Source organism: Bidens hawaiensis, unplaced genomic scaffold, assembly GCF_021521415.1.
Source record: "Bidens hawaiensis isolate Kalapana, Puna unplaced genomic scaffold, B.hawaiensis_p1.1 tig00053955_1, whole genome shotgun sequence".
NCBI classification, from domain to species: Eukaryota; Viridiplantae; Streptophyta; class Magnoliopsida; order Asterales; family Asteraceae; genus Bidens; species Bidens hawaiensis.
This window is the reverse complement of record NW_027506276.1, coordinates 56,289-68,069: the sequence shown is the minus strand read 5'-3', so window position 1 is coordinate 68,069 and position 11,781 is coordinate 56,289. Positions and strand designations below refer to the sequence as shown.

The following is an 11,781-nucleotide window of genomic DNA, read 5'->3' as shown; positions in this document are numbered from 1 at the left end:
GATGTCTTTTAACTCGATGTTTGAATTTTCACTTTGAGTCGATTACTTAAATAATTATAATATGATTATTTGTCGTTGCAACTTGCAACCGGTAAAACTAAAAGCTAGAATAACTTTTAAGGTAATCATAAATACTCATAACCACATAAAAGTTGCACACCATTAAATAACTATTTGGAAAATAAATAAACAAATAAATAAATGAAGTGTTAACTTACTCGAGTTCGAAACTCATGTCTCTTTTCATTCACTTTCTTTTTCAAATGCAATTACGTGTTATAAATTGTTTTTTTTTTCTAAGTAAATTACAAATATTGGGAATCAGCGCGCATTCAAAAGGAGTTGATCGAAAAACCATAATGATTAATGGACGTTGCATACAAAACTAAAAACACTGACCTACACTATACATATACTAGATCCGTCCATACATGTTTGCATACATGATACTTATGAATGCCGGTTCATCAAGCTTTTTGATGACAACATGCATACACATACATATATGCATAAAGATGATAACATATTGGCTGTTTTGTGTTATGTGTTTTGATCAGGCCAACCATATTTATAGAGATTATTCAGAGGATAGGGTGTATGTTAGAGCACGATGGCGTTAATATGCGACAGAAACCAGGATGCGGTGGTTTTGGTAAAGGAAACATTGCAGAGCTCTTCAAATCTGTGGAGGAGTATGAAAAAACATTAGAAAGCACACGTTAGCATCTCTTAAAAACTTTATATGGTCATACTTGTGATTTGTTGATGCTTGTGTATTAACTTTATTCAATAATTGTGATTTTCAATAGTTTACTTTTGCTGCACCAACCGAAATTAATAACATGTCCACGTATTTGTTCCCAATGGTCCACGACTAATAAAATTCTAACGCCTTTAAATGCAAGTCGTCGGAAAAGCATTTTTGACTGGAAAACTCACATATTTGCTAGAATAGTCATCCTTTTCATCATAAACATCTTTGTAACATTATATCGGACCTTTAGAAACATTTTTTAGCAAAGCTTCAATTATTGAGGTCGTTGGAACCCTAGAACCACCATCGGAATAGTTGGTGGCGTTCACGTGGTGGTGAGTTAGTTGGTGATGGTGGTGGTGTTCAGTTGAGTTTTCAATTAAACAATATGACTTTTCGAGCTTAAAACGTTTTTCCGGCGACGTTCAACTAACGACTTTAAAATTCTGTTAGTTGCAGACCACTGAAAACAAATACGAGACTGTAACGGCAAACTTGTTAGTTGAGAACGTTATTTGCTACAATTAATAGATGAATTTTATTTAAAATCTATATACATGAAATAAATATGACAATTAATAAATGGCGGGAACCGAAGATAAAGCGCCCTATTATCAAACCCTAAACCCCTATTCTTCCCGCAAACACTCATCAAATTCTCACACGATGCACAACAACCACGTGAATTCATAATCAATTGGCGCTTATTATTTATTCAATTAGGTCTAGGGTTTAACAAATTCCCCTGCTTCCAATCAACAGATACACCCAACATGGGGAGCAAAATCACCGATGAGCTGATCACAACCGTCCAATCCATCGTCGGTCCAGAGTATTCCAAAATGGACGTAGTCAGAGCTCTTCACATGGCCAATAACGACGCCACCGCCGCAATCAACATCATATTCGACACCCCGAGCTTCAAGCGATCCGAAACCCCCAAAATTTCAAAAGTTTCAAGCCCTAATGTTACTGCAATTGCGAATAATAATGTCAATCGTATTGTAAATGAAGAGCCGAGTACAAGCAAGTCAACGGAGATTAAAGTTAAGACTGGAAACGACGTCGTTGGGAGTAGTAAGTGGTGGTTTGTGGGCTGTGCTGACGTGGCAGGGTTGTCTACATGTAAAGGGAATAAGATTAAAGCTGGTGATGGAGTGAATTTTACGTTTCCGCCCGAGAGGTTTTTGACCGGGCCGTCACCGGGGAAATTTGGTGGCGGGCGTGGTAGGCAGCCGGCCGCGTGTTCGGAGATTGTGAGGTTTTCTACGTCAGCTTCCTGGGAGGTATCTGTTAGTTAACAGTTGATTGTTACACATTTAAACTTGATTTTTTTATTAACGAATCGTTGGCAGATTGGTAGGATTCCGAATGAGTGGTCTAGATGTCTTTTGCCTCTTGTGAGAGATAAGAAGATTCAAATTGAAGGTTTTTGTAAATCGGCTCCTGTTAATTTGGGACTTATGGATACTATTAATTTGTCTGTTAGGTATGCAAATGATGTACTTCATTGGCGTATTTAGGTTAATTATGGTCATTTAGATTAATAGTTTGTTTACGTTTGTTTAACAGTGTGTACATTAATAGCTCGATCTTACACAAAAGTCTTCAAACCTCTGTTAAAGTACCCAACACTTCCAATGATGAAACCTCCATACATCCCATTCCAACCTTGTTTCGGTTACTTGGACTCGTTCCATTTAAAAAGGTATTCTTTTCAGAATTTTATTTATGCTTTTTATTTTTAACAAGGATGGTGAAAAGTTTCATTCTTGATTGTTTTTTTTTGTATTTAGGCAGAATTTACGCCTAGTGACTTGTACACAAAGAAGAGACCTTTAGATGTAAAGGTATGTTCCTTTTTTATAACTTATTTTTTATTTTGTAGCATATAGTTATTATGTTTACAGTATATTGCTTATTTATTGTTCTACATAAACAGGACAGTTCTGGTGTTGCTGCTCGATTAATTAATTCTAGCAAAATTAAGGACTCATCTTCCAACGGAACTACAGTTGAAAACGAGGAGATTATCTCAGATAATGATCTTGACAATATTGTTGGTGTTGCAAGTGGCTCCGAGTTAGAAGTATTTTTTTAACTTTATTATATGATGAATAATTATATTATCATAGTGACTTAATGCATTGTATACGATCTGAAAACGTTTATAAATACATTATTTGTTTTAGGAAATGGAATCTCCAAGTGCTTTAATGTGTGATCTTCGCCCTTATCAAAAGCAAGCACTTCATTGGATGGTTAATTTGGAGAAGGGACCTTCTGTTGATGATGCAGCTACAACTCTTCATCCATGTTGGGATGCTTATCACCTTGCAGACAAGTATATCTTTTTTCATGCAAAATGGGCAGGTCAAACGGGTTGGGTTGGCTTGTAGAAACCTTTTTTGATGTATTATAAATAGTTAATGTCTTAAATATGGCTATAATGTTATTATGTTAGTAATCTAAATCTTTGATTAAGGAACGTGGGATGTTATATACATGAATAATACACTTTGTATGGCTACAAACCTTTTGAACCATTTGACCTGTTATTTTTCTTGTAGGGGTGTAAACATGTCGAGTCAAGCCTGAGCTCGGGCTCGTCTAGGCTTTAGCTTGGCTTGTTTAACTTATGAGGGCTCGATCTTGGCTTGTTTCAAGCTCTATCTAAAGCTCGAGCTTGGCTTTTGAGTAGTTTTTCAATCTCAAGCTTGGTTTGGGCTTAGTACATGTATAACTATATATATATATATATATTATTTAGTTTTATAAAAAAATTATATTTAATAGTAATTATTATATATATATGTTTCTAATATATTAAATAAAAGTTATAATGTTATATAAATAACAGGCTTGTTTAGGCTTTCAACTCGGCTTGAGCTTGATATGAAGCTCGGGCTAATTTATTAAACAACTTTATTTAGGCTCAAGCCTTGTTTAAGCTCAACTTGATTCGAGTTTTTAGCGAGCATATCTCGAGTAGCTCACTGGCGGCTTGCAACATTTACACCCCTATTTGTTTGCAGCCATTCTTTTTTCTTTAGGCATGTTTGAGATTTAACATAATCCAAATCAACCTCAATCATAAATAACGGGTCCAAATTTCTAACTCTAATTCCACGTCAAAGTGCAATGGCTGATAGTTAGTTTGTCACATCAACTAAACTTATGTATTTTGCCTTATATTTTGTTCCTTTATGCAGGAGGAAGTTTATAGTTTATGTAAACGCGTTTTCAGGAGAAGCTACAGTAGAGTTTCCTAGCACCCTTCAAATGGCAAGAGGAGGAGTATGTTTCTACTTTCTAGCTTTAATTTTAGTGTTTATTAATAGTTTATTTTCATATAATGAAACTTAGAGGGGTATATTTGAAAGTTTGAACTTTTAATAAGGACATATATGCATTTGGCCCTTGTTTGTTATGTTTTTATAATTTGAGGTGTAGGACTAATTTGTGGTCATAATACATATGAAGATTTTGGCAGATGCAATGGGGCTTGGAAAAACAATAATGACAATATCACTTCTTCTTGCTCATACCGAAAGAGGCGGATCATTAGATAGTGAAAATAAAGAAGCGTCAGATCAATCTCCAAAAAAATTAACTAAATTTTCCGGTTTTGATAAGCTTAAAAAGCAAAAACAGTTGCTTATTGGTGGAGGGAATTTGATCATATGTCCTATGACTCTTATAGGCCAATGGAAGGTAAAACCTTGTATGTTCACACTAAAAGTTGACAATTTTGACTTGCTTAAAAAAACTATCTAAAAAGGAAATGGCTTGAACAAGTTAAAATTTGGTCCAAGTTTGTTTTTTTGGTAATAAAATTTCTTAATGATAATCAAGACATTATTTTTAAATAAAAAAGTGGACAAAAGTGTTAGTGTCAGCCTAATTCAACACAAATATGTGTTTAAGGGTGTGCATGGGTCGATTTTGGGCTCAAACCGAACCAAATAACGAACAATTGATTTTTAGATTTTTGAAAACCTTTGGTTTCTTTGGTGTTCATGGTGGGTTTGGTTTTGGGAATTTTTGGTTATGTAATTTTGGGCTAATTTTTTTGTTATTTGATAGTTAAATGATTATTACACATCGAGGCCTAAAATTTCTAGGCTTCACCATGTATTCAGTTTTTATAAATTAGTTAACATTCAAAAATGAAGTTTACATGTCATAAATTTAATAGCAAACATCCAAATAAAACGATTTATTCTATGCAAAATTGTTTTTTACAGGTTTGGTTTAGTTAAATAAGTCGATTCGTTTTTACTGGTTTGGTTAGAATTATTTGGGGATGAGTACACGCAAAACAGAAACCGAACCGGAAATGCGGTTCTTCAAAAAACATATAACCAAATCATTGGTTTTGGGCTGAGTTTGGTTAGTTCAGTTCGGTCAGGTGTGTTATTTCAGTTATGGATTGGTTATTTTGGTTTCATGCACACCCTTATGTAAATTTATGAATTATCTTCTATCAAGAAAGATCTAAATTTAGCTTCTTGTTAATATTGCTAATAGGCAGAGATTGAAAGCCATGCTGAACCGGGGTCTTTGTCTATTTATGTTCACTATGGGCAAAGTCGTCCAAAAGATGCCAAAATATTAGCTCAATGTGATGTTGTGTTGACAACATATGGAGTTGTGGCTTCAGAATATTCATCTGAGGTAACCTAGTTGTTTCATTTTATATATTTTCTTTTATAAATGTAAAACTGCTTTCTTTTTCATATTTTCATTATATATTTGTTGTAGAATGCTGAAGAACGTGGTGGCCTTTATTCTGTACGGTGGTTTAGGGTGGTGCTTGATGAGGCACATACCATCAAATCTTCTAAAAGCCAGATTTCACTGGCGGCTGCTACCCTTGTTGCTGATCGGCGGTGGTGTCTTACCGGCACCCCTATTCAAGTATGCAACTTTTTAATAATATAGTTTTTCGATACTTTTGCTTAAATTTGGCAAAAAAGGTGATCGAGTTGGTTGAGTAACCGGTTGATAGAAACCGGAAAATAAAAAGCAGCAAACAATGGAATTGATATTGTAATCCAACTAGTGGACTAAATTTCCAATTTACAGTGATTAAACTGATAACATAGATAGACAATCCAATAAAAATGAAGAACGGGATTACTAATACTACTGCTACCAATGGTCACTGGCTAAACTGTATTACCGGTCAAACCGAATCATTTTAGTACAATTAAAACCAGGTCTGGTTGACCTACAATGCTTTTTATATTTTAGAAAAACGCAAGGGCGTTTTTGTCATTTGGCATGTTTGGACTGGTGTTGGTATAAATGAAACCAGATGTGTATTTTGGTGCCCTCCACATACATATTTGACCCACTAGAGATAAAATAACAACCGTATTCCGTAATCCCAGTGGAGGGTGGGATGTTGGCAAACCTCTATTCATGGGGATAGAGTAGTTTCCAGCGAGACCCTTCACCCTTGGCGTGTTAAAGATAAAATATAATCAGTATACCTTTTTGCATGGTAATTTTTATAACTGATAATTTGCTTAAGATTTTCTGACATGTTATCTTTTCGTTACAGAATAAGTTGGAGGATCTTTTTAGTCTTCTTCGGTTCTTAGGGATTGAACCATGGGGAAGCTGGTCATGGTATGCTTTGTTTTCCTATCATTCTAAACATACGTCTATTTGTACGGTACAAGTTTATTTTATATTTTTATATACATTAGATAGCTTTATGCTACTAGCTTCAAATGGTCACATTTTAAATGCACAAAACCTTTTAAATTGTTTTATTCCAAAGTTTGGATTATGAACGATACAGTATAAATTTTTAATCATAGTTTCACATAATTTGAAAAAATATATATATTTTTAAATAGGTGGAACAAGTTAATCCAAAAACCTTTTGAGGATGGTGATGAGAGAGGCTTAAGTATGGTCCAAAACATTTTAAGGCCAATAATGCTAAGAAGAACTAAGTTCAGCACTGACAAAGAAGGCAGGTTAGGAATTATTAGCATGCTTTTTTTATTTTTCATTTGTTATCTGTAATTTTTATTCTTTATGCGGTATTATTTTGTGTTATTTTGTTGCAGGCCTATATTAGTTCTTCCGCCTGCTGAGATGAAGGTAATATATTGTGAACAAACGGAGACTGAGAAGGATTTTTATGATGCTCTTTTTAAAAGATCCAAGGTATTTTTATTATTGATTAGTAAACTTTGTTGTCTTGACTCTTGATCATGCATCACGTCCTAAATCATAAGCTGTTTGGATGTAATCTTGTAGGTGAAATTTGATCAGTTTGTTGAGCAAGGGCGGGTTCTCCACAACTATGCATCCATTTTAGAATTACTCCTGCGTCTTCGTCAATGTTGTGATCACCCTTTTCTTGTTATGAGGTACGAAGCAACCATTACATACTTTCTTCAATTAATTTCACACACACACACGAGAGTGTTCACAACGTACAAGGGCTTTATGTACTTGTACCTCTTTTTTTCATTAATTTCATACCGCATAATGTACTTATACCTCTTGTTTTAAGTGTTATCAAGAAGATGGTTACATAATCGCCTACTCACTATCTCATTGAGTTTTTAATGCACAACTTACAAGTGCTTTATTCGGTTCTTGCACTTCTCAACATAAAACTGGTTCTAAAAAGAGTGTGTATTATGCATACATACTTCTTTACGAATGTTTTTTTTTGCGTTGTTTTTAGTATTTAGGATAGTTAATATCTTAATTTTCTAATAAAAAGGGTAATTTAGTCATTTTATAAAAACTTAAATGGAAAAATTTAACAGAAATTAGTGATCGGAACTATCAGTGTTACATGCTTCTGAACAGTACAGACTACCACTGTAATTTTGAAAAGGTGGGGACCAAACATGCAACTTGGGCAGACCATAAGGACCATTTGTGTATTTAACTTATATCTTTGTAATATTTGTCGATCTCGTGGTAAATAAAATAAATCCAGTAACTTATAACACTCTAGTTCACTGAATAAACAAATAGTAAAAGTGGAAGACAACATTATTACCTGGAATCATCTCAGTTGCATAATGTTTTCTTTGTTTATCATGTGAAGGGTGTTGCAACTAACTACCATTTTTACATTTCACATAAAATATGTAAAATTAAGCCCAACTACTTATAACAGTATGTTCCAATAAATAAACAAATATGAAAACAATGCTATTACTGTGACTAATCTCAATGCAGAATATATTTTTGTTGTCTATTCAATGAAACAGTCAATTATAGCTAACTGCCATTATTTTGTTATTATATAATTTGTAATTTCTGATGAACATTGGTTTTGACAGTCGAGGGGATACTCAGGAGTTTTCAGATTTGGGTAAATTGGCCAAACGATTTCTTAAAGGCGGTAAAGAAACCATGGAAGAAGGTAAAGAAATGCCTTCAAAAGCTTACATACAGGAAGTTGTGAAGGGGTTACAAAAGGGAGAAGAGGGAGAATGCCCTATTTGTCTTGAAGCTTTTGAAGATGCAGTTTTGACACCGTGTGCTCATCGTTTATGTCGTGAATGTCTTTTATCAAGCTGGAGAAACTCTAATTCAGGCCTTTGTCCTGTTTGTAGGTATCTTTTAAGATAAAGCTTGTTTTTCCCTTTATTTTGGAGGTGATAATTTGTTTCCCAGTTGGACTTTATTTTATCACAAATGGGTCGATTTGGTGTCCGCTAATTTCAAACGGATCGAAAGTTCAAAAGTCATCTATTTGTTCATGAGACTAAACCTCTTGAATTTGTTATACTAAAAGAATTGGCTATAGGGCCTAGGGGTGTGCATGGGTCGGTTTGGGGTCAAACAAAACCAAAAACCTTGGAAACCGTTCAATATTGATATTTTTGGTTTCGGTTTTTTAGATATTGTCATCTAGGCGTGAATTTTTTGGGCCAAAAAATTGGACCAAATTTATAAAATCAGGCCTAAAATTCTTTTGTTACTTATTATTTAACTGATTATTATGCATTTGGGCTAAATGTTTGAGTTGCACTATTTATTAAGTTCCTGTAAATTACTTGCAATTCAAAAGTAAAATTCCATAAATTTGCTTCAGTTTTAACTACACGCAAAACCAAAACTGAACTGAAAGTTCAGTTTTTGAAACATAAACCAATGCTTTTGTTTGAGTTGAATTATTTTGGTACGGTTTTTTTGGTTCTGGATGTTTTTTAAGTTTCAAACACACCCCTAAAATTGGTAAATGTTCTGCATTGCGATTGAAGTGGATTATGTGATGTAGAATAAATCTTTTACTCGAATAATAAAAATAAAATAAATAAATAAAACGCTGTGTGATAATTGTGAATCAGATAAGAGGTTTATTAGATAATTGGCATATTGTTTTCGTTATCATCTGTTAATGTAAACAATTACGTTCATCTGGCAGAAAGACGGTGAGCAAACAGGAACTGATTACAGCACCAACCGACAGTCGGTTTAGAGTTGATATAGAAAAAAATTGGGTGGAATCATCAAAAGTTTCTGCATTGTTGCGTGATTTGGAAACTCTTCGGTCATTAGGGTCCAAAAGCATTGTGTTTAGTCAATGGACCGCCTTTTTAGACCTTTTACAGGTCCCCCTTTCAAGGTAACCATCAATATTATGAAATTTGTAAACTTTATTTATTAATATTTAACTACCATAATTAAGTTTTTTGATCTTAACTAATTCTTGTAAAACATGTGTTCAGGAATAGCATTTCATTTCTTCGCCTTGATGGGACTCTAAATCAACAGCAACGTGAGAAGGTCATAAAGCAGTTTTCAGAAGAAAGTGACATTATGGTGTGTTTCTATTACAAATAAAAACATTAATGCTATATAAATTTTTCTAGGTTCTATAACATCACATTATTATTAATGTTTGTAGGTATTGTTAATGTCATTGAAAGCCGGAGGAGTTGGAATCAATCTTACTGCGGCATCTAATGCATTTGTCATGGTACTCACTTATGCATGTCTTGTGTATTATTATTGTACCAACATTTTTTAAAGATGGAAATTTGTCATGTTTTTAATTTATTTTTTAGGATCCTTGGTGGAATCCTGCTGTTGAGGAACAAGCTGTCATGCGCATCCACAGGATTGGACAAACAAAAAGTGTTTCTATCAAACGTTTTATCGTGAAGGTATACTTTTCTTCTTTTTTTCGTATATATACGCTTTTTTTATTTTAACACGTGAAAGCCTGAAATAACATGTCTGTGCTGTAAGTTGTTTTTATATTATGATTTTTGCATGTAATATATTATTATGTAGTTATTTTTTTAAAATTCTGAGTAATTTCGTTCTTCAGGTATGTACCAATTTACAGGTTGTGCCCTTAAAACTAATCTAATTACAAAAAAAATTCTTTATTTGAAAAGCTGCAACACATTACGACTTTTTCACTAAATTCTTTAACGTATACTGTTAACTTTTTACAAAAATGGCCAGTATGCCCTTGTGCCTAAACAGAAAAATGTGTAATTTTCACACTTATTTTCTTTTTTATTTTTTTGAGAGGGGTAAATAGGTAATTTTCACAAAATGTGTTTTTCATTATAGGCTCGAGCTTCTTTAAGCTCGGCCTGATTCAGCTTTTAGCGAGCTGATATCGAGTGGCTCAGCTCGTTTACACCCGTATCTCTAAATATATTAAAAGAGGTGTAAACAGTAAAACAAGTTAATCTTCTTTGTTGCAACGGAAATGAAACTATATTGTGATGTTTTATAATTTAAACACACATCGAAACATTGCATCATAAGTTTAGTATAGGATTAGATCTTGTTCACTTGTACTTAAAACTTGATTTAATATGTAGGGTACGGTTGAGGAAAGAATGGAAGCGGTTCAAGCACGTAAACAAAGGATGATTTCTGGGGCCTTAACAGACCAGGAAGTTCAAACAGCACGTATTGAGGAACTTAAGATGCTATTTACATAATTGGGTCTGATCTGGTTCACATCTGGTGACCTATGTGGGTTCGTATTTACCTATCATTTGGCGTTTTGTGGTCTTGTATACGAGCAATGGTCAACTTTTGTTGAACCTGGCTTGGTTCACCGATTGAGTACACACGCAGACAGACAAGGCTAGTAAGTGTAAAGCACTATACAGAGCGGTTGTAATCTAGCTTTAGTTTGTAAGGTTAGTTATATGTGATTTTTGTACCGATTTCAATTTGTGACATGGTTTCGATAAACTATATGTAATTCTTGATAATTTTGAAGTGAAAGTTGCTTTTGTGATGCACTAGGATGTTACTTTATTTATATGTTCTTGTTTCATTTGTTTAGAACTTGGAAGTAAAAGATGGGGACCAAGACATATCTTCACTCAATGATCTCATACTTCATGTATTATATTTTTAACGGTATAAAAAGAATAACAAAATTACGAACACCTTAGAATTTACACATTTTAAGCAAGGTTTATTGGATTTTAATAATCTTTATTGAATGGTATTGACCGATAATGATTTTTATTTATTTTATTACTGATGCAAAAACCGAATGCTTTAATTATTGCATTAATGTTCCAAAAGAAAAGGTAACATTGATGATATTGTTGTCAAGATCACTATATTGCTTGAAATCGTTCACGAGCTTAAATCATATCGTGTTGTGTTAAAGGAGTCAAGCATGGCACCGCACATTTAACTAAATGTGTCATTCACTTTTCTTAAATAATAACTTGAACATGAATATTAAGCAGTCTATATGACACGCCATGTTTAACATTATTAAATTTAGCCATTTCAATAACATGGCACGCTTAACATAATTATTTACATATTTCACTAACTATGGTTAAATAATAATAAGGCACGGTTAAGTTAACAATATATGTGATAAAACTAACATATACTAGAATTAATATTTAGAGTTCTTATATATTATAAATATAAAACTATAAACTATGCGGTTATAATAAATGGCAAAAAAATTTCTTAAATGAGTTTAACATGATGACTTAAATGTGCTATGGTTGCGGTCAATGGGATAAGCGGATTGA

General features: G+C 33.4%; 1 protein-coding gene across 1 annotated transcript; it reads left to right on the top strand.

Annotated features, from left to right (window-relative positions):
• The first annotated feature begins 1,405 nt into the window (after window positions 1-1,405).
• LOC143617329 (DNA repair protein RAD5A-like) lies at window positions 1,406-10,999 on the top strand. The gene is made up of 20 exons (XM_077089923.1): window positions 1,406-2,040; window positions 2,110-2,243; window positions 2,327-2,462; window positions 2,551-2,604; window positions 2,697-2,843; window positions 2,947-3,098; window positions 3,967-4,051; window positions 4,238-4,468; window positions 5,285-5,431; window positions 5,519-5,674; window positions 6,324-6,391; window positions 6,625-6,747; window positions 6,841-6,940; window positions 7,034-7,146; window positions 8,080-8,355; window positions 9,171-9,371; window positions 9,475-9,568; window positions 9,654-9,725; window positions 9,814-9,912; window positions 10,588-10,999. Exons 1-20 carry the CDS (start codon window positions 1,528-1,530, stop codon window positions 10,708-10,710), a joined length of 3,024 nt encoding a protein of 1,007 aa, XP_076946038.1. The 5' UTR covers window positions 1,406-1,527; the 3' UTR covers window positions 10,711-10,999.
• The last annotated feature ends 782 nt before the right edge of the window (window positions 11,000-11,781 follow it).